This window comes from Triturus cristatus, chromosome 3_2 (genome assembly GCF_964204655.1).
Source record: "Triturus cristatus chromosome 3_2, aTriCri1.1, whole genome shotgun sequence".
Taxonomy (NCBI): Eukaryota; Metazoa; Chordata; class Amphibia; order Caudata; family Salamandridae; genus Triturus; species Triturus cristatus.
In genome coordinates this window covers 492,054,244-492,080,596 of record NC_140584.1, presented here as the reverse complement: position 1 = coordinate 492,080,596, position 26,353 = coordinate 492,054,244, and the positions used below count along the sequence as shown (strand labels likewise).

Genomic DNA, 26,353 nt, shown 5'->3' with positions numbered 1-26,353 from the left:
ATTTTTTTATATAAACCATTGGCCTAGACTTCAGTTATTGAATGTGTGAGACCATTTGCTGACCGAGTGTGTACAACAAATGCTTTACACTGTCCTCGGATACTGCCTTACTACTCAACCAAGCTACCACTGGAGTGTAAGGTTATATCTAACTTTAACCTCTGCCAAAAGTCTGGGGACTCTGTACACACTGTACCTATTTGGGAACAGTATATACAGAGCCACTTTCTCACACCCTCCCAGTCCGATTCATCCTCGCATTGAGCTGCGAGAGGGTCCTCAGACCCCTCCCAGTACTCCCCTTCGTCCACCAGATGTGGAGAGGCCATTAAGGACGAAGTGGCCTAGGAAAACGGGAATAACTCTTCTTCCCCCCCGAACCCCCTCCCCCCCGGATCGGGGGAGGGGGGGGCGGGTAGTAGACCAATTCAGGATCGACACAGTCCGGTGTTGTGCCTGGAGCCGAGGGTGGCGCCGCTGCAGGGGATTGTGCCGGCATAGCCTGGGCCAAAGGCGGCAGCACGGGGGCAGACACACCCAACGGGCCCAAAGGCGCTCCGGAGGGACCGGTTGGGGCGAACCAACGACCCATGGCCGACAGGAAGACCTGTATTTCGTCCGGAGTCACGTGCATGCCTGGAAAGGGCAGGTAGGCCGCAACAACAGAGGCTCCATCGGAGCCGCGGGGGAGTGACCAACCGCCCCGCCACCGGCAACCGGTATGGGGTAGATTTAGAGCAACGTCGCTTCTTCGACTTATGGCGCCGTGACTTACCTGTCCCCGTATCGGACGAGCAATGGTGTCGGCTTCGCGACCAGTCCCTAGACCTCCCACGGGAGCGGTACCTCGAGCGGCACAGAACAGATTGTCGGACCTCCACAACTTTCGGGATCGCTCCCGCAAAACTTTCGGCGCCATGGCACGACAATCTGGGGACGCCTCGGGTTCATGGGCGTGACCCAAGCAGAAGAGAAGTCGTGCGGGTCCGCCACGGACATGTTCCGACAGCAGGCCCTACAGGACTTCAACCCGGGAATCCCTACTGCACCAGGGGTAGAGTACTCGACAAAACAAGAGAAACAAGTTCTCAGAAATCAATTATTAACTAGGGGTACCGCTCTCGGATCTGCGCTTGCCGACGCAAAAGAAAGAACTGACGTTAGCGCGCGTGGGTGCATCTAAGTAGCTTCGACGACATCTCAGCACCTATGACGCCAGCGACATACGCGGAGCCGCACGACAACCCCTAAAGACGCGCAGGGGTACTGCTGACTGAAACTTTCCGGATCCAGTCTGACGCCTGGGGATATTTTAAGGTAAGGAATCTATCACGAACGTGTCTTTCAGATAAACAATTAACACATCGTGTTTCAGGGGACATTTAAAATGGGTGGTCGCCACAAAGTAAACACACCTAAAGGTGGGCCAAAGACCAACGTCTTACAATTAAGAAAGTAATTGAGAAAGGCACAACAGAACAAATGGAAAGTGGTGGGCGTGGCCTAAGCTCCCCGACCAGACAGCATGCCTTCCAAAGCAGCGCATGTGCGATGCTCAGCTTGATTTAAAGGGGGCACTTTCCTACAGGAGGCATTAACAGATTACAAAAAGACTGTCAGCCCCTCTTACCCACCTCATAATGTTTTTGCAAACTGGATTCCTGGAGCTTGTAACATCTTGGAGATCACCTCAGTTGTACAATTTTTGTGTTCTACTCTTTGCACTAATCAGACCTTTGAGCAAAGGCAGCAATTTCTTTTTTGGAGAAAAACTCCAAGATTTGGACATACCTAATAGTCAATCTTCCTATCTCTCAATGTCATTAGTACTCCAAGATCTACAATGCAGCTTGCCTTACGAAGCAGAGATGCTTATGCTCCCCAGCTTTGAACAGTTTTTTCAAGTTGTTTTTAGATGTGGCAAACTTACTTGTGCCTCACCTCTTAAGCCAATCCTCCTGGGTCTGAAATACGGTAGCTACCTTGTCTGGCAAATCCTCTTATGAACATTTGCAATAAATCAGTCTCAGTAAAGACTGAAAAATATAAGTGTAAAATGGCTGTGCAGACTCCTTCATTTTAAGCAATTTCTGCCCTAGCTCCTTGCTGCTTTTCTCTGAAAATACTGGACACAACAGGCAGATCTCCTAGATTTCTGAAACCGTGTAGCATCTGGGATCCACTGCACTCTGGATTTTGCGCTGTGCACTGGGCAGAAAAGGCCTTAGTATCCATCTTAAACATGTTTCAAGTGTCAGCAGACAATGGCCATTTAGCACCATTCAAGCTGCTTGACGTGCCTGCCACCTTCAACGCTGTCAATTGACATTGTTTTTAAGGCTGGCTGAGGTAGGCATTTGGAATTAACCCTTCAGGCTTATTTGGAGAATGGATATCAGGCTGTCCAACTCCCTCTATTCAGATCATAGTTCAAGGCCTTGAGGCAGGGTGTAAAGGCTCTTCCTTGAGCCAAGCCTAATTTGTACATATGCCCTTTGGCTCAGCTTATCAAATAATTTGGAGTCAAATTTATGAGACACGCGGTAGACCCTCAAATGGTTATTTCTTTTTGGAGAACATGGGATAGCTGTGGGGGTAGGGGGTTTAAGGGAAATGGCCAGGGGTTCAGAATTGTACGTAGGAGTAAAGCTGTAAATTAAATAGAACCAACAAGAAGGTTGCAACGAAAGGCACTTGAAATTATCACAAACTTAACTGCGAAACCTCAAAAACTTAACCAAGACTTGAAAGGCCTAAATTGGGCGCCATGGACAAAACGTTGACATGCTAGAAGGGTAGGGATTAAGGAGTCTGCTGAAAGCAGGGTCTCAAAGCATGCAATGAGGAGCAAAATACACATTTCAATGGGAACTGGCCTGCCCGGTTGGGAAAAAGCACACAAAAAAAAAAAAAATAGAATGGAAAAAGAAAAAGGAGTTCAATGACTGGTCAAACAGCTTCATTGTGGAAAGGAAGGAACCGCTGCTTAAGGAAACAGCTGCCTAGCAGCCCAGTAAGGAATGAAGCTCAGCCTGTGGTTTTTGGAGTAGCTGAGAGAAAATAATTAACAAAGGCCTAACCAAGGTATCAGAAGTGTGTACTCCAAGGAAGGCTGCAATTGGCAAAAATCGTTAAATGGCTGGCATATGTTTGAGTCGCTATGGATTGAAGCTTGGAGCATGAGCTTCCAGTCCAGCTTATAACATTGATTGAAAAGCCAACATACGATCACAAGTTTAAATGGATAAGTAAAAAAAAAAAAAATAGTGGTCAAACACGAAGTTTCACAAAAGAGAGGTCAACGTAGGATAAAAAAAAAGTAAAGTAAATAAAGTGATAGTCTTGAGGAATCTTTGGGGGAGGGAGTAGGCGGGAGTGAAAGCAATAGACAAATAAAAAGGAAAAAAGTGAGACGCATCTTGTTAAGAGGCATACTGTCCAGAATGAGCTCACACTCTGAAGTTGAAATCAAAAGCTTAGATAAAGACCATAGAATGCCTTTTTTCCACATCATTTAAACCATTTATAGCAGAGTTACATCCGTTTTTCCAATGACATTGGCGTTTGGCTAATATTAACTGTAGGTCACCATCCTTCAGAGACATGTGATACGATAAATTACTTGTGACCCACGATCTGCCTCTACGTGATCAAAGGCAATACAGTGCGATACTAAATGGACATTGTTAAGACATATCCTGCTTGCGCTGCAGACTAGGTTGAGCTTTCTTTCTGATTTGGCCAACGTAAGAAAGATAACAAGGACACTAAATGGTGTCAGACATTAGATGAGTAGCAGTTGCTACATATGGTAATGGTAGGAGTGGCTAATGCCATACTTTAACGCCTCGATTGGCATAGTGTGGTACAAAATAGAGCAATTTCAACATCCAAAGTGACCAATGCTTTTATGATAATTCTGGTTAACTTTTATACCAAGGAATAAAGGTGGTAACGGAAGGAACGCGAAGGTTCTCCACTATTGTGTGGGGTCAGTAGTGTCTCATATGAATGCCATGCACTATGATTTTTAAACAAGGTGTCAAAAATAAGTAAACAAAATAAAAAGCCAATTAACAGCGGCTTCTGTAAAACAGTTTGCCTTTCATTTTCTATTTCTACAGATATAAAAAAAACATCCATTTTATTTAAGTCTTCTATGGTCGTTACTATAGTAACATGGCAAAGTGTTACGTTCAGTGGGTTTACAATATAAACAAATTCTTAGTTTGCCTTCAATAACCTTAATCGTGAGATCAATGAACGGTAAAAGAAAACAGTTTGTAATCGTAATTGAATTAAGATGTTTATGGAAAGGATTTACACCTAACTTACCATGAAAGTAGAACTGAACTCTGAAAGCGAGCTTTCATAGGTTGGTAGTCAAACCGTTGACTATTTCGAGATATAATTTACAAGTCTGAGAAGGTTTTTGGGACTTCAGAATAATTCATAAGTCCAGGATTTGATAAAATGAAAAAAATAAAAAGAATTGTTTGAGGAAGTCTTACCTTCCACTATTCCTTTTGGCTCTGTGCTGCCAGAGTTGGTTTGACCAACGAAAAAAAAGTTTGCTATGTAACATGGAGCAACAATTCAGTGTATGCTACCCAAGTACTTTCCTAAATATGCACAAGAAAAAAAAGCAGTGAAACAAATCGTTCAGTGAAGTCAAACGTGCACAGTTACACATGTCAACACCAAGACCTTATTTGTTTTTAGCCTAATCGGATAAATCTTACACCTTGAAGATAATTCTTTATATTAGTCAAAAACAATGAATATCAAACCAAACCGTTTTCAGATCCATATAAACAGAGAAAGCTATTGTGTTCCATTTACTTAAAGTTTGCCTGCCTGCCAACTGACACCAAGCTAGTCTGACTCGATACAGCTACTTGCTTGTTTCAAACACCCATCTCTTTTCAGATATACATTAGGAGTGAATGGAATTCCGAGTTTATGTAACTCCGGAATTCCATGGATTGAAACTGAGATTCTGCAGCGTTCCAGCAATCGGTGGAATTAGGCACATATTGCTGCTCGTGCCGATTTTTACAGCAAGGAGCTCATTACAAGCTGAATCAGCGCCAACAGCACAACATCGCGCCGCCATACGGAGCTGCTTAAGTGGACTTTGCTGCCACCTAAATAGATTTTCTACTCAAGCTGCAGTATTTTGAACATGAACAGTTGCGACCCCTCCACGTTCTGGAAATCTTGCTGGTGTTCTCAGTGACTGAAAATCACGCTAGGGAATGCCATATTGCACTGACCAACTTATCTGTGGTGAGCTGCACGAGAGAAAAAACTCCCCCACACAGCGGTTGGAGGGATTTGGCCAGAACTCTACTCTGCCAACTAAAAAACACAAAGCGGAATTTATTTCACACCTCTAGTTACTATCTGTGTAGATAAACTCTGCCTTCACAGGAGCTGCTCAGAGGAAGACGTTTTAGGAAAATCAACAGAAAACTGCAAAGGTGCAATGTGTTTCACAACCGCAATATACATACATCTTTATGGAAATCGTTTAGTCTGAGTTTCATAGTAGGAATATAATTGGCTTCAAACGTTAATAGTAAAAAAATAAAAAATAAAAATCAAACCTCTTTGTGATCTTCAACCACACTGAGCAGTGTGTCAATAGTATTCAGGATTCCCATAGCAGTCACAGCCTTGTCATCACTGCCCTCTTCATCAGGTCCAGTCTGAATGACTTGGTTAAAGGTCATAGCCTATGCAAGAGAAACATTTATTTTTTTCACACAGTTCAAGGTCAGGTGAAGCTGTACCAACTTTAAGTTTGCGCAATTACTGGGGATGAAGACCAAGATTATTACACCAACTGCAGCAAAAACGAGCAGATGCCCCCCCAAAAGGTACGTTGGGTAAGAAAAGAACACCCAAAGGTACATAAAGCTCCCAACATATATCCAACACAACCCAGATATGTAGTCAGCTACACATCTCCATCTGCTATGCTAAGGGTTTGCTGCTTGAGCTACAATATGCCAAAGAAATTAGAACACTACTCCAGGCTCAAACAGCAAAATCATACGACCACTGCTAAATGAAGACTGTTCCAAAACCGAATAGGAGAATAAAAGTGCACAACTAAATCTGCTTGTAGGAGGTGGCAAGCCCAGAACCATATGTAAAGTCTCCAGAATGAAGCCGGCACCACACAGCAACACTAAAGCCCGACTGTGCCCTATAAAGAAGATGCAGACAAAGGCATCCAGAGAACGGACAGGACAGTGTTTACATAATTATGTAACAGGTTTTGGCTGCTTAGGCAGTATAATCTACAATTGCTGATAGGCAACTACTTGACAGGATGGTGGAGTGAGACCATAATTCCATGACATTATTTCAGAGCAAAAGTTGTCAGGAAATCTTCAGTTCCCCACCCAGTTGCCCTAAAATCTTTGTGCACTTTACGACAGACTTGAGGCATTCACTACAATGCTTACAAGGAATAGGAACAATGAAAACTAGAAAGGCGGTAACTGGAGTCAAGCGTTAAGTGTACAAACCGCAGTCTTTGGTAAATGGTTGGAAGCTAATTGACAAAAACCGCAAAAGAGCAACACAATTAATTAGGAGTTTAGCCATTAAAAAAAATCCTACTAAATCGTAATGTAGCATGAAACGGACTGGCTGATTTAACTAATGAAGCAATGAAAAAAGAAAAATAATTTTAAAAAAATGTTTCAAAAGGGTGCGACCAGCAGGTCAGGTATCCACATACTGCAAAAATCTTCCAATCCTGTGGTTCAAACATTTAGTAACATTGAATTGGTTAACAGACCCCTTTGTTTGTTGCAGCCCAATAACAGACCGGTGTGAATTTGCCCTCTGCATGGTCTCCCTGGAACCTTTGACATTTAGGTTAATGGAATATGCAGATACATTTTGATCCTGGCGACTGCAAAGCTAAGAGACCATGCAAGCATTAATCCCCCCCCCCCCCTTCAACATGGTGAAAATAAGGGCATCGCTACTATTACCACACTTCTAACTGACTTCTTGAACTTTTAAGTAAGGCCTTATATGATGCATCAATTTCTCAAAAGTAAAATCTCACACGTAGGCTGGAATGCAGAATTGTTCTGTTCCACATGAGACTTTAAAACCGCTTCGGGTCTTCCCTACCAGCATTAACAGCTGTAGCTGTGCAGTAGGCAGCACCTCAAACGAAAATGTTATGGACCTGTAGATACACCTTAGTTTTCACATTACCCAAGCCACCCCAAGTGGCTTGGAAGCACAGACCCTCTGTGCAAATTGTCCACTTAGTGACCAGATTAACAGTGCAGTCTTCCATAGGACCCAGTAGCCTGTCACTTTTGCAGAGGGAAACTTTTAAAAGTCAAATTCCACAAGTTAGGCTAAGGAACAACTACATTGAAAAGAGAGGCCTTTTTGAAATAGTCACCCCTACTTTTGGCCTGGTAACGGATGGGATTTCAACCGGAAGTGCCCTGGGTTCATGCTAACCATGTGCCCAGTGCCAGAGCGCTTTCCCAAAACTACACAATTGTTTCCCCAATTGGCAAAACCTGCATCACCCACTGCAAGTTCCTAATAAAATGGTACCCCAGGTATCTAGGGTACTAAAGAGGGCCTAAGGAATGCAGAGTAAATTTTGCCACCCCAAGGGGCCCATGCAAGGCTACCATTGCAGGCTGCGTGTTTTGGTGCAGACAAAAGTGAAAACGCAATGTCCTACATCTCTGTGGGCCATGTTTCCAAACACTGAATGTGATATTTGTAAGTCACCACTACAGCAGGTCTGCCAGCCTTAAGGTAGGGTGCTGAAGAACAAGTTAATTACCTTCGGTAACGATGTATCTGTAAGAAACATTAGTTAGATTCCTCACCTTAGAATATCCCCAGGCGTCAGACTGGCTCCGGAAGATTTTGTCAGCAATACCCCTTGCGCGTCGCTAGGAGTCTGCTGCTCCGCGTCCGTCGTCGGCGTCATGCGCCGGAATGACAGAGTACTTAGACGCCGCCCTCGCGCGCTGACGTCAGTTCTTGTACATAGCCTTCCGCGCCAGGAACGCAGAGCCATGCAAGAGACCGACACTGGTGCCAAAAAAGTCTAGGGCCCTGAAAGGGATTGCCTTAACCCTAGATGTCAGTTCGCAGAACGGGGAGGATGGGTGGGTCGGTGAGGAATCTAACTAACTAATGTCTTACAGATACATCGTTACCGAAGGTAAGTAACTTGTTCATCTAAAAGAAACACGTTAGATTCCTCACCTTAGAATAGACACCCAAGCAATACCATCCCCGGTGGTGGGTCTGCGAACCAAGATCACACCAGAAAGTCCTGGAGGACAGAACGGCCAAAGAAGCCATCCCTCCGGACTTGGCTGTCAAGGCAATAATGCCTGGCAAACTTGTGTAGCGAAGCCCACGTTGCCACCTGACAGATGTCCTGCAAAGGGACACCCCGTCCCAAAGCAGTAGTAGCCGCCGTGGCCCGAGTAGAATGGGCGCGCAGCCCAACAGGAGGGTCCTTTTTTGCCAAGGAATAACAAATTTTGATGCTCAAAACGACCCACCGAGAGATGGTCCGTTTGTGCACAGCTTTCCCCTTCTTAGCACCCACGTATCCAACGAAAAGGTGGTAGTCGACCCAGAACTGCTTAGTGTGGTCCAGATAAAAGAAGAGCGCACGTTTTGGGTCCAGACGGTGGAGCCTCTCCTCCTCTTTGGAAGGATGCGGAAAGAAGGTAGGCAAGGTGACAGACTGCCCAAGATGAAAGGGGGTCACCACTTCGGAAGAAAGGAGGGACGAGGCCGAAGGACAACCTTGTCCGGATGAACAGAGAGAAAAGGAGGCTTTGATGATAAAGCCTGGAGCTCACTCACCCGTCTAGCCGAGGTGATGGCTACCAGAAAAGCAGTCTTAAGCGTCAGCAGACGAAGAGGACAATTATGAAGAGGCTCAAAGGGAGCGCACGTTAGAAATGTGAGAACAAGATTCAAGTCCCACTGAGGCATTACAAAAGGGACAGGAGGGAACGTGTGAGTAATGCCTTTTAGAAAGCGTGTAACTACAGGGGACTTGAAAAGACAAGGCTGATCAGGAAGCCGCAAGAAGGCAGAGATGGCAGCAAGCTAACCTTTCAGGGTGCCCAGGGCAGAGCCCTGCCGGGCCAAAGAAAGAAGAAAGAGGAGGACCTCAGAAAGAGGGGCGGAAAGGGGATCCACAGCCTTTGCTGTGCACCATGCCACAAATTTGTTCCACCGGCAGGCGTATACAGTCTTTGTGGAGGGGCGCCTGGCTGCCAGAATGATATCACAGACTTCAGGAGGCAAGTCAAATGGCATCAACTGCCGCCGATCAATCTCCACGCATGGAGGTGGAAACTGGACAGGTTCGGGTGTAGGACCGTCCCCTGCTGCTGCGACAGAAGATCCTCCCGAAGGGGCAGACGTATCGGAGGATCGGTCAACATACTGAGTAGCTCGGGATACCAGTACCTTCGTGCCCAATCCGGGGCCACCAAGATGACTTGGGCCCGGTCGTGCCTGATCTTCTTCAGCACTCTGGGTAGAAGTGGTATAGGCGGAAAGGCGTACAACAGACCGCAACTCCACTCGTGACGAAAAGCGTCGCCGAGCGAGTGCCGCCTTGGAAATTCCAACGCGCAGAACTGCTGACATTGCGTGTTCTCTTCGGTGGCGAATAGATCTAACCAAGGCTCTCCCCACTGCTGAAAGAGACCTTGCGCCACTTCGGAGTTCGTGATCCATCATGCACCGGCGGCTGAGTTCGTCTGCTCTGGCATTCAGAGAGCCCGCCAGATGTTGAACCACTAGGGTAACGCCCTGGTGTTCCAGCCACGTCCAGAGGCGCAGAGCCTCCTGACAAAGGGTCCACGACCCCACCCCGCCCTGTTTGTTGCAATACCACATGGTGGTGTTGTCCGTGAACACCTGCACGACACTTCCCCGGACAGAGGGAAGGAAGGCTTTCAGTGCAAGTCGGATCGCTCTCATCTCCAACAGGTTGATGTGGAGGCGAGACACCGCCGGAGACCAGAGGCCTCTGATCTCCGCCTCTCCCATATGGCCACCCCATCCCAGGAGGGACGCATCCGTCACTACGACATGCTCCGGTTGGGGAAGGGAGAGGCTCTTGCCCGTGACCCAATCGTGGTCCGTGAGCCTCCACTGCAACTGCTGTGCAGTGCCCTCCGCGATCAAGACATGGTCGGACAGGTTGCCGTGATGCTGGGCTCACTGAAACTTCAGGTCCCACTGCAGAGCCCGCATGCGCCGCCTGGCGTGATGCACTAGTAGGATGCAGGAGGCCATCAGCCCCAGAAGCCGCAACACTAGCCTGACCGAAACCCAGGATAGAGGCCGAATGATGGGAATCAGGGCCTGTATATCCTGGACCCGCTGCTCCGGTGGATGAACCCGGAACTGCGCCGAATCGAGAACCGCTCCGATGAAGAGGAGCTTATGAGGGGCTCAGGTATGACTTCGGCACGTTGATGGAAAACCCCAGCAAATGCAGGAGATCCGCCGTAGTCTGGAGGTGGGAGATGACTGCCTGGGGCGAGCCCGCCTTCAACAACCAGTCGTCGAGATAGGGGAAGACTGGAACCCCTGATCTGCGCAGATGAGCTGTGACCACCGCCATCACTTTCGTGAACACCCGAGGGGCACTGGTAAGGCCGAAGGGGAGCACGGTAAACCGAAAGTGCTCTTGACCTACCGTGAACCGCAGGTAACGCCGGTGGGCCGGGGCTGTGGAAATATGCGTCCTGCAAGTCCAACGCTACCATCCAGTCTCCCGGGTCTATGGCAGCTAGAACCTGAGCCAAAGTAAACATCTTGAACCTTTCCTTCCGGAGGAAGGCATTGACGTTCTGGAGGTCCAAGATAGGGCGTAGGCCCCCTTTGCCCTTCTTGGGAACCAGAAAGTAGTGGGAACAACAACCACGACCTACTTCTGGGCTCGGAACGCGCTCGACGGCCCCCTTGGCCAAGAGGGCCGAAACTTCCTCGTGGAGAAGATTCAAATGATCCCCCGAGATACGGTGGTGCTGCGGTGGCATGGCTGGAGGGGTCGTCTCGAAGGGGAGGGAGTAGACCGTTCGGACGATTTGCAGCACCCACCTGTCCGATATGATGGACCGCCAGTGGAGCAAGTGATGGCGAACTCTGCCGCCCACTGGCGTGGAATGGGCCTGAAAGCTCGGACTAGGAAGGCTTTGAGGCGGATGCTGCCGGGGTGGATGTGGGCTGACCTAATCGTCCTCCAGAACCGCCTCAGCGGAAACCACGTCCGCGCGCAGTTTGGTGCTGCGGCTGGTGGCTAGGCAGACGTGAGGGGGCACCCCTTCCTTGGCCACGAAAGGCGGAAGTTTGCAACCGCGGGGCCGAGAGGCCCAAGGACTTGGCCGTAGCCCGGGAGTCCTTAAAGCGATTCAGCGCACTGTCCGCTTTCTCACCAAAAAGGTGAGTGCCATCAAAGGGCATGTCCATGAGAGTGCCCTGGACATCTCCCGAAAAGGACGTGACCGCAGCCAGGCGTGACGTCTAAGCGCCACCGTGGTAGAAATCGCCCTACCCAGCGAGTCCGTAGTGTCAAGCCCACATCTGATAGCATGTCGCGCTGCATCCCTCCCATCGGCCAGAGCCTGGGTAAGTTGTGTCTGGACCTCCTCCGTACACAGGGGCAGCACGTCCTCCACCGTATCCCACAGAGAGTGGGAATAACAGTCCAAAAGACAGGCGGTGTTCAAGGTCCGCAGGCCCAAACTAAGGGAGAACAGCTTTTTGCCAAACTGTTCCAGACTCTTGGAATCCCGGTGCGGCGGAGCGGTTGGGAAGGAGGATTGGGAGGTAGAAGCCTGGATAACCAGGCTCTCTGGGGTAGGGTGTTGGGACAGAAAACTGGGGTCGCCCGGAGCAGGGCGGTGGCGCCTGGCGACGTTCCTGTCCACAGGAGGAACTGTGGAGGGCTTGGACCAGGTGCCCTGCAGAACGTCAATGAGGGCCTCATTGAATTGCAGCAGAGGCTCAGTGGAGCTTGCTGCAGACTGAAGCACCTCAGTGAGAACGTTTGTTCTCACAGCTACGGTAGGCAGCTCGAGCCCAAGGGCTGCAGCCGCCTTGCGCAGCACCACAGAGAAAGCTGCACCCTCCTCCGAAGCCACAGTCGGAGGAGAGATGAATCCAGTGTCCGGTGAGGTATCCGGACCACTGGCCTCCCCCAGTCCTGTGCAAGTTGGCCCTGAAAGGCCATAGGGTCTTCAGACCCCTCCCATTCGGCCCCGTCATCCGATTCCTGGTAAACAGGAGGAAGGATCGGAGCCAGACGATAGACATAATGTGTCTCTAACGGCGCCGTACGCAGCGTCCATAGACACCGTAACGGCGCCGGGTCCGGAGCGGGGCTGAACTGGGGCACGACGCTGAGCGGAGCCGGCGTCGGAGGTAGATCTGGTGTCGACGCCAGCGGAGGAGGCGTGACGAGGTTGACCGGCGTCGGTGGGGACGGGTCCCTCGGGCACTTGCGGCGTCGAGGCCGGAGCCGGCGACGGCGCCGTCATGCAAGGTTGCCCAGTCGGGTCCGCGGGGCCCGAAGGCGCGCCAGCGGGCGTCGACGGCGGAGCCAGGTTCCTCATGGCCTAGAGGAAGGCACTGACTTCCGCCGGCGTCGCGTCAGTCCCAGGGACCGGCAGGTAGGGGGACTTGCGCGGCGCCTGCGGCTCCGCTGGAGCCACGCGGGTGGAACCACCCTGACCCTCGGCCGAGTCGCGCGAGGGGAGTCCGAAGAGCGGTGTCGCCTCTTGGACTTCTTGGAGTGCTTCGACTTACCCGAAGACTTGGAGCCAGACGATCGATGACGTCGGCTGCGGCTCCGCGACCGATCCTTGGACCTCCTCCTGGACCGGGATCGAGAGGGGCGCGGAGCAGAGTGGCGAAGCTCGAGAAGCTTACGTGACCGCTCCCGTCTAGCCTTCGAGGTCATGGCCTTGCAGTCCGAACACGACTCCGCGTCGTGGTCGAGGCCCAAACAGTAAAGGCACCGGCGGTGATGATCCGTAACCGACATCAAGCGGTTGCAGTCAGCACAGGCTTTAAAACCAGGCATCCTACCGGCACCGGTGTCGAGACAAGATCAAAAAGGATAAAAAAAACTTAGTCAAAAAAGACTAAAAGGGGTAGCTCTCCCGGATCTGCGCGTACTGGCGCGGAAAAAAGAAGAACTGACGTCAGAGCGCGAGGGCGGCGTCAAGTACTCAGACGTCATTCCGGCGCACGAAGCCGCCTAGCGACGCGCAAGGGGTATTGCTGACGAAAAATCTTCCGGATCCAGTCTGACGCCTGGGGATAATCTAAGGTGAGGAATCTAACTAACGTGTCTTTCAGATCATTACATACGAGGGCATACCTGCCTGAGCAGATATGCCCCAGTGCTGGTCAGTCCTATTACTGTCAGTGCAAGTTGACAGGGAAGCCATTTTACAACACGCGCCAACACTGGTGAAAACAAATACCCCCAAAAAAGTTCCCCATCGACATGATGACTATTGAAAATAGGGATGTTTGTATCAAACATCTAGTATTGATAAACCCACACCGATTTCAGTGATTGATTTACCAACACATGCACCTTGAGGGAACCTTGGAGGTGCCCTCTGAAAACCTACCAGCCTCCAGTGTGCTCCGACTGGGTGCTGTCAGCCTGTCACCTAAGACGAGACACTGTTCTGACCTAGGGTGAGAGCCACTGCACTCAGGAGGCAGAGAACAAAAAACTGCCAGGAATGAGTGTGTAACAACCCCTCCCACAGGAGGACCTGCTGATTAGCCTCCCCCTGCCAGCAAGGTTAAAAGAGCTGCCGCCTTTAGAATGACAGCCTGGCTTCCCCCTCCCCCCCCCCCTCCCACAGGAAAATAAGCTGCCCCTCTTTGTCCAGGAACCCCTTGGCCCCTGGACAGGCGGGAAAAGTAGCACGTTGCAAAGGCGTGCCAAATCGCCGGGCTAGTACCACCCCCAAGGTGGGCTACACTGAGGTGGACACGATTTTTCCAGACACAGCCATCTTTGTGATGGCATACTCAGGAATTCTGGGAAAGGGTTATGCCTACTTCATGCAGGAAGGGGTTATGTAGGGGGCGTAGTGACCAAGGGTCTGTAGCCCACTGGCTACCACCCTACACTCACCCCTAAATTCAGTATTTAGGGGAGTCCCTGGCACCACAGTAACAGATCCAGACGACCTATGAAGGACACAAAGAGCCACAAAAGCAGAAGACTGAAGGGAGCACCTGACTTGGCCCTAGCCCAGTTGACCGGTCTGCCGTCCTGTCTAAACTGCATCAAAGACATCTGGTCTTGTAGCTGTGTCTCCAAAACCTGGGAGGCCTGCCTGCTTTCAATAAAGACAAAGACCAAGACCTCCTGATGAACAGCATAACTGTTCACTGCATCCAGCAGAAACTCCAAAAGTAAAGACCGAGGTCTCCGGAACTGCCAAAACCAGAAACAGACACCTGAAGCCACCACTGCACCAGTCACTCCCAGCCAGTCAAAATGGACCAACAGTGTCATGAAGGTCCCCCAAAGTCCATTGTGGTTTCACCCCTCGTGGAACCACAGACTTAGCCTGCAGTCTCCGCATGCAGGCCGTCTACTGCGACTGCTCCCGTTAAGAAAACCAGACGCCTAGTCACTTCTACACCCGTCTCCCACAGGCCGTGGAGAAGGGGACCAAGGGTGTCCCTATGGCAGAGCATCTCAAGGACCGAGCCAGCCTGTTGGTTCAGCCCAACTGACCTTAAAGCCAGAACCTGCAGCTTCTTTTTGCAGAGACCGGTCTCCAAGGAATAACATTGGGCTCCCAATGCTGTTTTGCACTCTGAACCCATCTGCCCTTGTGCTTCTGGTGGTGTACTATTGGTGCTGCCTTGGACCTTGCCCATCACTCACCTAAACTCCTGAAGATTGGTCCAGTCAGTTGCTGTGCTATACCCGGTTGCAATACTTGCCCTTCCTTCTGTAGAAGGAAGTTGGCGAAATTAAAAATCACTGTTTGAACTGAAAAGAATTTAGATTAAAAAAAATTACATACCTGAATGCCTTAACATATATAAAAGATACCTGCTATTTTTACAAATTGGTGTGGATCTCCCCGAGTCGTGTGTGATTTTTTGATCCTTGTATTTGCAGATGTTTTGAACTCCCCTCCGTTAAGCCTAAGGCTGCTCAACCACACTACCCCAAATAGAGCACCTTGGGACTGCTAGAGCAAGTACCTGTCCACTTATAAGGCAACCCCTGAACTCTATGTGAAATATCAATCAGATATACAGTGTAAAAAGTCAGCTTCTTACAAGGAGTCTACATTTGACGACACTGGTTGAAGCCATTTCGAAACCTGTAGTCCCCTTTGCTTGGTGTGATACAGTAAACCTCCCTTTTGTTGCAACTGAAGACTAAAAACATGTTAAATGCTTTTCTGTAAACCACCAAAGTCCTTCTGGTTTACCAAGAAGACCTGGTGTGACTAGTCACCAGTTAACTACCTCAGTTAATTTTGAAAATGGGAGTGGCTAGGAGACGCAGGGGGCTTCTACAAAAACTGACAGGAAGGTGTAGGATAGGTTTACAGCCAGCAGGGTCCTCTTTTGAAGCTGGCCTGGCGCCAAGCCCACAACTGGCATGGGGCAACAGGTTTCAGAAACAACTGGCTGGAAGGGTTACCCGATTTCCCTAGGACAAACTCTAGGTGGAGGTTAGGAGCTCTGGACACTAGCATAACCCCCTGAAGCCCACCTACCTCCCATTCCCAAACAAGTAGGGAGTTATTGGATAGATTATAGTGAGGCGAACAGACTGAGTAACGAGAACTGAAAGTGAAAGTGAAGGATTTGCTTGTGGGATAAATACTGGCCTGCCACCTACTTTTTCCAACGTACTAGAAGTGATTCTCATTAGGGTCAGACAAGGTGACCTACTGTGGTCAGAGTGACAAAGGAGCAAGAGCATAGCACTTCTAAGCACTGGATACAAGGACATGACATCACTGCAGGAGCATGTGTTCAGTGCCTAGGTGCACTGAGCTCTCTAGTGTACAAGTGCTCTGGAAGTCACCTGAAGAAGCTATTGAAGCTATTCAATGCTTGGAGGGGCTGCGCAATTGGCAGTGGAATAAAAATGCAAGTTACCACTTGGGAATCAGTAGTTTTGGGCTCCCTGGAAGAATCCTAAATACTGGAAGCACAGGAGCTTCACGGTAAGGAGTAGTTTCTTACCTGTAACTCCAGTTCTGTAGTAGGGGTATCTCTGTTATAGTCATAATCTATGAATAATCCCCGCCCATGTGCGGGGACCCCGGAGCAATCAAAAATATCTCTTAAGCTGTCCCGCATTTGCAAACCTGCAAAGACACTTAAGAGACAGACAAAATAATACAGCCTAATCACCACAAGGCTGCACTGGCCAGCACTTCCTCTGAAGTGAACACAAAAGCCAAAATAAAGTTGAAATGTCATTTTTATTCACATTTGACATGTTCCTTTATTATCACAAACTCCCTTCACCAAAATCCCTTTAAACAATAGAGAGGAAGGGGTGGACAGACAAGCCCTATAGGCTGTCATTATGTGTCTGCTAAAGGGATACCGTGCCTTTAAGAAACTCTCCAGAGACCCCCGGTATCCCAGGATGCACAGCCAACACAAGTTACTTTCAGTTCTTTTTGAAGGTGTATAACAACAGGCCTGATACCGTCAGGTTACTCCACCGGGGAGGAGGGAGGGTCGCTTATGACTATAACAGAGATACCCCTACTACAGAACTGGAGTTACAGGTAAGAAACTACTCCTTCTGTAGTAGGGGATCTCTGTGTATAGTCATAATCTATGAATAGAATGGCAAGCCCATCCCAACCAACAAGAAGCGGTGGAGTAAGACCAACCACCAACAAATCACTGTGCAAACAAATTCCTTAGCGAAGCCTGTCCAACCTGCGCATCTGCCCTAGCATCAGAGTCCAGGCAGTAATGCTTTGTAAACGTATGGACTGACTTCCAGGTGGCAGCCTTACAAATGTCAGCAATGGGAACATTCCTAAGCAAAGCGGTGGTAGCCGCCTTTCCTCTAGTCGAATGTGCTGTAGGCTTACCCCCTAATGTTTTATTAGCTTGTTGGTAACAAAGCTGAATACAGGAAACAATCCATCTGGAAATGGACTGCTTTGAGGTAGCTAAACCAGTTCTCACCGAACCATAATTAACAAACAGTTGATCCGACCTGCGGATATCTTTTGTCTTATCCAGGTAGAATTTCAACACCCTACGCACATCAAGTGAATGCAGAGACCTCTCCGCCGGAGAGGAAGGATGCTGAAAAAACGTAGGCAAAGTTATCATCTGATTCACATGGAAATCTGATATCACCTTAGGCAAAAATTTAGGATGGGTACGCATCACTACTTTAGAAGCATGGAAAACAGTATACGGCTCTTGGCAACACAGAGCCTGAATCTCACTCACCCTCCTGGCCGATGTAATGGCTACAAGGAAGGCCGCCTTCCAAGACAAATGCTGCAGCGAAGCCTTATGGATAGGTTCAAAAGGCTCCCTCATCAATCTAGATAACACCACATTCAATTCCCAAGGTGGAGAAGGCCTTCTAACAGGGGGAAACACCTTACGCAAACCCTCCAAAAAATCCTTAATCACAGGGATTTGAAAAAATGAGGTTTGAGAAGGGCCCTTCCTATACGCAGTCAGAGCTGCGAGATGAACCTTAATAGATTGGAAATTAAGCCCAGACTGAGCTAACTGCAGCAGATAAGGCAAAATAACGTCTTCTTTACAGGATGTAGGGTCAAAGTCCTTCGCCTTGCACCATAAGCAGAATCTCTTCCACTTATAGGCGTAGGAGGTCCTCGTAGACGGTCTCTTAGCCTCTTTTAAGATCTCCATACAGTCCTGAGGCAGGTTCAAGTGTCCATACTGCACTAGCTCAGGAGCCATGCTGCCAAACTCAAGGACGAGAGATTGGGGTGAACCATCTGCCCTCCGAACTTCGTGAGGAGGTCCGGCCGGCACGGCAGGCGCCGGTGTGGCAGAACAGACCGGTGAAGAAGGTCGGTGAACCACCATTGCCTCGGCCACTCCGGAGCAATCAGGATCATTCTGGCTCTGGATTGCGACAGCTTGATCAGCACCGCCGGAATCAGGGGAATGGGTGGAAAGGCGTAGAGAAAGCTGTTGGACCAGCTGATCCATAGTGCATTCCCCAGCGTCCCTGGCTGGTAGTACCTGGACGCGAAGTCACGGCATTTGCTGTTTTCTGCCGTGGCGAACAGATCTATATCCGGAGTGCCCCATTCTGCGAAGACGTCTCTTAGCACGTCGTCGTTTAGCACCCACTCGTGGTTCTCTTAAACGAGTCTGCTGAGCGCGTCTGCTTGGGCATTCTGCACTCCCGGCAGGTGGGTCGCCGTGATCGTCAGATTCCTGGCCACCAGCCAGTTCCAGATCGCCTGTGCCTCCCGAGACAGGGTGCGTGACCGGGAGCCCCCCTGCTTGTTGAGGTAATACATGGTCGTAGTATTGTCCGTCTGAACCAGCAGGGAGGACGTCCTGAAGGAGGGATGGAACGCCTTCAAGGCCAAGTGTACTGCTCTGAGTTCCAAAAAGTTGATATGGTAGGTCGTCTCCATCTGCGACCATATCCCCTGAATCTGAAGAGGGCCCGAATGCGCTCCCCAGCCCTGGAGGGACGCATCGGTCACTATGGTCTGGGCCGGAATGTCCTTGTGAAAAGGGGTCCCCTTGCAGACATTCTCTGGGGAACACCACCATTTCAGAGACTGCCGAGCGTGCTGAGACAACTGGATCTTGTCCTCCCAACGCCCCCTCCTCTGGTCCCATTGATCCTCCAGACATTCCTGCAGGGGCCTCATATGCAGACGTGCATTGGGGGTGAGGAAGATGCAAGAAGCCATCGACCCCAGTAATGAAGACACCGTCCTCACCGTAGGAGAGCGGGCTGAGATGAGATGCAGAGCCTTCCCACGGATCGATAAGCGTCTCTCCTCCGAAGGACACACGCTTGCGGTCAAGGTATTGACTGAAGCCCCCCCCCCCCCAAGTACTGGAGACACTGCACAGGGATCGGCACTGACTTCGTCATGTTGATGTGCAGCCCCAGACGGTGAAGCAAAGCCGCCGTCCTGTTGAAATGGCACTGGGCTTCCTGATAAGTGGACGCTTTGATCAACCAGTCGTCCAGGTAAGGGTACACAAACATCTTGGTCTTCCGCAGGTGTGCCGCGACCACTGCCATGCACTTGGAGAACGTCCGTGGCGCAGACTTCAGGCCAAACGGGAGTACGGAATACTGGTAATGGTTGTTGCCTACCAGAAACCTCAGGAACTTGCGATGCTTCGGTGCGATCGGCACATGAAAGTAAGCGTCCTGCAGATCTATGGCGCACAGCCAGTCTCCTCGATGCAACTGAGGGTAAATCTGATGCAGGGACAACATACGGAACTTTTCTCGGCGGATCCACCTGTTTGCTTGAAACAGATCCAGAATAGGCCTGAACTCGTTCTTGTCTTTTTTTCTTACGAGAAAAAACCGTGAGTAGAGACCTTTTCCTTTTTGCCTCAAAGGAACAGCTTCTATCGCCTTCTTTTTTAATAGAACGTCCGCCTCCCGCTGGAGCTCCCGCACCATGTAAAGGGAGCGCACTGGTGGAATCTGTGGAGGCGAACTGGTGAACGAAGACAGTAGCCATTGCAAACAATATTCAGCACCCACTTGTCCTGTGTTATTGTCCTCCACTCTGCCAGGTAGTGTTGAATACTTCCCCCCCCCCCACCGGAGCGGGTAACGGATGAGGGGGAAGTAACTTTTCAGGGCTTCGACCCGGACGGGCCTTTGTTCCCCGCCGAGGACTGATGCTGGCCTCTGCCCCTCTGGCGCTTCTGAAAGGGCTGCCTCTGGTACTGCTGCTGTTGCTGGGGCTGTTGCTGGGGGCCCGACTGACGCCCTTGGCCCTTCTGCTTGGTGTAGCGCCTGCCCGAGGAACGGAAGGACCTCCTCTGCTCCTTAGGCCGCTCCAGCCCCACCGCCTTCAGAGTCTCCACCTCAGCCTTCATGCGGGCCATCTCGTCATCCGCATGCGACCCGAATAACGTCGTGCCAGAGAATGGTAGATTGACGATCTTCTGCTGCGCTTCCGGCTTGAGCGGAGTCAGCCGCAGCCAGGAATGCCTCCTCATATGTATGCCGTGGCAGTACCCATGGGCCGCCAGCAACGACACGTCCCCCGCCGCACTGATGATCTGATTAGAGACCATCATGCCCTCGTTCAGCACCTCTTGAAAATCCTCCCTCTTGTCTCTGGGCAGGGAGGCCGCGAACTGTTGCAGGGAGTCCCAAAGAGATCTGTCATAGCGCCCCAACAGAGCGGAGGCGCTAGCGGCCTTCATTGTAGTAGCAGACGTGGAGCACATCCTCCTCCCCAAGGAGTCCATTTTGCGACTCTCCTTATCCGGGGGAGCCGTGGAGGAAGGCGTCGTAGAGTGTTGCTTACGAGCCGCCGCCACGATAACAGAATCCGGTGGGGGGTCCACTCTGAGGAACGCCGGATCCGAGTCAGGGGCCCTGTATTTCTTTGACAGTCTCGAGGGCGCCGGCTTCACCACAGCCGGCGTTAAGAACACCTCCATCGCAGGTTCCTCCAGTCCTGGGACCAGCGGGAGGAGGGGGCGCGACAGATGTACTTTATGCAAAGTCTAAAAAATCACAGACGTAGTGGGAATAGGGGTAGTCACTGATATCCCCAACTTCGCAGCCCCTCTCAGCAACACCTCCTGGAACGTGGCAATGTCATCCACTGGAGAGACGCGGGTAGGAGGAGTCTCTGACAGCGAGGGCGAATACTTGCCAGCCCCCGGAGAGTACGTGCCCCTCGACCCTCTGGAACGGGACCGATACCTCCGTCGACCATGTCCAGAGCGAGTGGAGGATCTGCGCCTACTCCGTGATCGCCTGCGAGGGCGAGAGCGAGATCTCTGCCGGTGAGGGACCCTCGGGGGAGGAGGCGGTGGCGAGGCAGGCAGCTGAGGCACGGGCAGAGGCAGCGGAGGAGGTGGAGGAGGAGGAGGAGGCTGAGGAGGAGGAGGCAGTGCAGGCACCGGTGGAGGCGCCGGTGGAAGGTCGGGCACCGGAGGCAAAGGAGGCCGCTGGGTACGCAGCGGGGTCAGATGGTCTGAAGCCCCATCACTTCTAGCCGGAGAGCCCCCATCATCATTGTCCGGGCTCGCGGCCACTCTCTTCTTGGCGGGCCTGTCCCGCGGGGAAGCCACCGAAGGCGAACGTCCGCGCCTCCCCGATCCCCGACTGGAGATCGTAATCACCGAGGACGTATTCCCCGATGTCTGGGACGTCGAACTGTACCTTGACCTCGAACGGCGTCTCTTCGCCCTCGACGACGAGTGCCGCCCCGCAGTCGATCGTCCTCTCGACGTCGAACCAAGTCTCCTCGACGTCGACCCATGCCTCCTCGACGTCGAACCAAGTCTCCTCGACGTCGACCCATGCCTCCTCGGAGTCGAGCCCCGCCTTGATCGCCGTCGCCGGGGTGTCTGCCTCGGAGTCGAGCCCCGCCTTGATCGCCGTCGCCGGGGTGTCTGCCTCGGAGTCGAGCCCCGCCTTGATCGCCGTCGCCGGGGTGTCTGCCTCGGAGTCGAGCCCCGCCTTGATCGCCGTCGATCGTTGGTGCCTCGACGTCGATCGTTGGTGCCTCGACGTCGATCGTTGGTGCCTCGACGTCGATCGTTGGTGCCTCGACGTCGATCGTTGGTGCCTCGACGTCGATCGTTGGTGCCTCGACGTCGATCGTTGGTGCCTCGACGTCGATCGTTGGTGCCTCGACGTCGATCGTTGGTGCCTCGACGTCGATCGTTGGTGTCTCGACGTCGATCGTTGGTGTCTCGACGTCGACCGCCTTGACGGCGGGCGCCGGGATCTCGGCGTCGACTCCGTCAGCGTCGAGCCGTGGGTAGACGGCGGCGAGTGCAGTCCATGGGGTTCGGTACGACGTCGATGTGTTGTCGACGTCGACCGTGACACCTGCGACGGCGACCCGGTCCCGCCGGCCCCTCCCTCGACGTCAAACGCCGAGGCTGCCGCGACCCAGAGCCCTGGATCGACGGCGAACATACCGGTGCCTTCTCTCTCGCCGTCGACGTCGTCGCCTTCAACGTCGAACGCGACCTACCAGCCGGTAGGTGTCGTTTCAGCTCCTTTTTCTGCCCGGAGGTCCCTCCAGGGGCTGAAGCATGGGCGGAGGAGGGGGAATGGGACCCTCCATGCCCTGAAGTCTCACCGGTCCTCTGCTTCTCCTGTCCCTGAAGGAGAGTCTTCTCCCGGTCCCTCAGGGTCCTTTTCGAAAAGGTGCTGCAGATGTCACAGGCAGCTGGGACATGTGAGGGCGACAAGCAGAGGATACACACCTCATGTGGGTCCGTCTTAGCCTTCTTCCTCCCACACTCAGGGCATTTATCGAATAAAGCCATGCTGAGAGTGGGCCAAAACTGCTCCAGATTGCAGGCAGTAGTAGACAAAGGCTTTAGACGTCGAATGAAACCACTTTTAATCCAAAAAATCCGATTTTAATCAATTAAACCACCCAAAAGGGTAGAGCTCAAGCTCCAGGGTCCTGCTAGCAGGAGCCGGAAAAAAGAACTGAAAGTAACTTGTGTTGGCTGTGCATCCTGGGATACCGGGGGTCTCTGGAGAGTTTCTTAAAGGCACGGTATCCCTTTAGCAGACACATAATGACAGCCTATAGGGCTTGTCTGTCCACCCCTTCCTCTCTATTGTTTAAAGGGATTTTGGTGAAGGGAGTTTGTGATAATAAAGGAACATGTCAAATGTGAATAAAAATGACATTTCAACTTTATTTTGGCTTTTGTGTTCACTTCAGAGGAAGTGCTGGCCAGTGCAGCCTTGTGGTGATTAGGCTGTATTATTTTGTCTGTCTCTTAAGTGTCTTTGCAGGTTTGCAAATGCGGGACAGCTTAAGAGATATTTTTGATTGCTCCGGGGTCCCCGCACATGGGCGGGGATTATTCATAGATTATGACTATACACAGAGATCCCCTACTACAGAACCTTCGGTCTCTGAGAGCAGGAGCACTTTGGTGTTCTGGCAGCTGCATTCTTTTTTTTTTTAAAGCATGAGTGGTATCTGGTGGGAGCTTTTGGGGCATACACAGGCTACCACTGAATGACATCACTTCTGTACATTTTCTTCAAAAAGTAATTTATTCTGATTCTTATCTAATATTTATGTTTTAGGGTCTTTTAATCATTCAAATTTTCTTCTCCCACTAAATCCGTTTGGGGATTTCACAGTTTGAGTTCCCGGCATTAAAATTGGTGCACAGCTTTAATTCTTAACTCACTTTTCTGAGGAATGGCCTGCTGATTTGTGCTACTGCTACCAAGGGCAAGCACATGTTCTTATGGAAACTGTTCACCAAACAGGGTACTGGTTTGCTAAATTGGTTAGAGCTAAGCTTCCCCCCCCCCACTCCGTCCACCTCCCAACCTTCTGATCTAAAAAGAAATTGAAAAAAAAAATAAGAAATAAATCACTTCACCCAGCTGGACCATGGAAGTTAACTGAATTTAGAGGATGCAATAAATGAATTTTTGTTTTTTTTAAAATAAGAATGGCAAACAGGGTACAGTGCAAAGAGTCAAGTGTACCCAGAAGTCAGTAAATTAACAGTTTTTTGTTTATGATCCTCTGGCAAAATCTGACAAGCGACTTGTAATTTTTACAAACATTCCATATAATTTAATTAACAGTGACTCCTCTATACAACATATAGCGCTATTTACAAGTGTTAATGCAATTTAGTCATTAATTTATGGTCAAGCTCTACGAGAACTGTCTGAGAGTTTGGAGGCTGGCCAGTGCTAGTTTGCCAATCAGACATCACTAGACCAGTACTATGATCTCATATTAATATATGGCTGCAGGTTTCGTGCAAATAGAACAGCTAATTGCAAAACGCAAATCAACTGCACTACCAGACACAGACTAATACTATGCACACAAATATAGCAGCCACTACTGCAAATGTGTAAATTAAGCTTTTCAGAAGCTGTTGCTTAAACTTACCAAATGTTGGGTCATTTCTACAGCAATAGGTGTAACTTCTTCACTGTACTCGCAAATCATTTTCTGAATTACGTTTGTAAGATCATCATTTTCGGTTTCTCTTATAATGTGAAGCAGCGCTTGCATCACTGGTCGAATAAATGGTGTTATATATTCCTTAGCTGTACAAAACCAAAAGGAAGAAATCAACCTGGTGAAATCTTGACAAATTACATGTATTGGTCAGCATCACTCCTTCATGTCTGTGCAATGCCACATTAATTAGGGCATAAATTGGAATAGTCGGCACCAGACAGCCATCTAGCATGCCATTACTAGGAACACAACGTTCACCAAAGGGTCTAAAGGTGTCTCAGAAAACCTGCTAAATATATGGTCATAAGCAAATAAAAAGTCTAACCCATAATATTTTTAGAGTAGCATGGTGTGGCATGCACGAGTGTATTGTAACCTATAAACCACCTGCAGCAAATAGTGCTTCCTGTAGAGTATACACGCTGGATTGAGTTAAGATTGATACCTTTCTCTTGGTTGCTGATTAGAACCTGGAGGGCAATGGCAGCTTCAACTTTTACAGGCATTTCTCTATCATCAATCAGGCATCTTCGTGTCAACTCGAGGGCTGTCTGCAAGTTCTGGTCATTCTTAAACTTTACTTCACAGAAATAATGAAGCACCCAGCAGGCCTAGAAACAAATTAAATTAATTCCATTCAAACACTGTACTACCGCTTGAAATTTCAGCCATAAAACCTGATATTTTAATTTTCCAGTCTAATATAAATATTAATTAAGTTTCCTTATGTCAAAACCTACAACATAATCTGACATCTCGCAATATCTGAAAGACAGCTTGACCTGTGTGAGAGTTTGGAGGCTGGCCAGCGGTACTTCTGCCCTTAAGGCATCACTAGACCAGTACTATGATCTCATATTAATCTATGGCCACAGGTTCAGTGTGAGCAATACAAACAGAATGCAAAACGCACACTGGCTGTATTAAACATAGACTAACACCATGCACACTATGATCTGTAGCCACTTGCTAGAACTCAAACAGAATTATCAGTCTGTCCTCCAGGTAACTTTCACAAGAATACATATAGTGAAGTAATTTTCTTTAGGTAAACTATTTTGATTGGATTGTTTAGACAGTTCCCCAAAAGCTTAATTACATTAGAAGCCTCCATGGTGTTGCTGTCTTACCCGAGCTCTCATATAGCCTAGCTCATTGCTGAAAAGGGGGAAAACGTGATTTTGCAACATGAATTCCATCTGATCCTTGTAGATCTTTTTCTGTAAGAAAAAAAAAAGTAGAAGGTAATCCAATGTCTTTCATTAAGATGAAGAAAAACATGCACAATGGTGCAGAGAAATGGAAATGTTTAGTAGGTTTGCAAAGCCCAGTGAATTATCTGCAGCTCAATAGTACAGATCGTTCTACATAATCAATTTAAAGATGCTGCTCCCAAAAAAGTCATAATTTATGAGTACTCTGTAGCGGCTGGAGTCTCAATCGCTACAGGAAAATGAACAATTGCAGTAGGCTTGTGTGTTAATAGGGACCGTCATGTTAATGGAAAGAGGGTTCTATATTGGAGAATTGCCAGCCCAATAAAAACCTTCCTTTTTGTTAGAGCAGCACCACTTAACCAGGCAGTGGACCAACCCCAGCATACAATTTCAAATCCCCAAATATAATCTTACAACTAGAAAAAAAAGTTACTCAATATAGAGCTCTATTTTTATCCTTCATAGATTCGCTTTGTTTACTCCCAGCCATTAAGCTGGGAATCCACAACAAAGTGTCAACAAAGCTACTTAAACATTCAACACTATAGGGTTTGCTGCCGACACAGAGTCTAAAACAGGGGGATGGGCTCAAACTGTTTTCCTACAAAACCATATCCCTGTTGGATTTTGTAGCACATACGGAGGGAAGTTACGCCTATGAAAGAGGAGGAAAGGTTCCACGAGCCTATGAAAAATCTAAACAAGCATTAAAAATGCAATAGATCTCGCCCACGTTTAAGTTAAAGCAATTCTGTGTGTAATTAGGCGGCTTTAGCTTCGCTTTTATTAGTGTTTTACAAACTTTCAGGTACATTAAATGCATATGTTCGTATTTATATGAGCGCGAGAGAGAGCGCG

The 26,353-nt window shown here is 49.6% G+C and overlaps 1 protein-coding gene and 2 non-coding genes across 3 annotated transcripts in view; all 3 read right to left on the bottom strand.

Moving 5' to 3' along the window:
- Positions 1-26,353, bottom strand: part of IPO7 (importin 7) — a 275,583-nt gene that overhangs the window by 181,930 nt on the left and 67,300 nt on the right. The window contains exons 13-16 of the mRNA XM_085648158.1: positions 25,409-25,498; positions 24,724-24,889; positions 24,204-24,364; positions 5,610-5,738 (exon numbers count right to left, since the gene is read on the bottom strand). Of these exons, the coding sequence (XP_085504284.1) occupies positions 5,610-5,738; positions 24,204-24,364; positions 24,724-24,889; positions 25,409-25,498 (546 nt within the window). The remainder of the gene's footprint in view (positions 1-5,609; positions 5,739-24,203; positions 24,365-24,723; positions 24,890-25,408; positions 25,499-26,353) is intronic.
- LOC146857601 (small nucleolar RNA SNORA23) lies at positions 23,968-24,146 on the bottom strand. The gene has a single exon (XR_014980363.1). It is a non-coding gene; the product is annotated as a small nucleolar RNA SNORA23 (small nucleolar RNA).
- LOC146857600 (small nucleolar RNA SNORA23) lies at positions 25,059-25,236 on the bottom strand. The gene has a single exon (XR_014980364.1). It is a non-coding gene; the product is annotated as a small nucleolar RNA SNORA23 (small nucleolar RNA).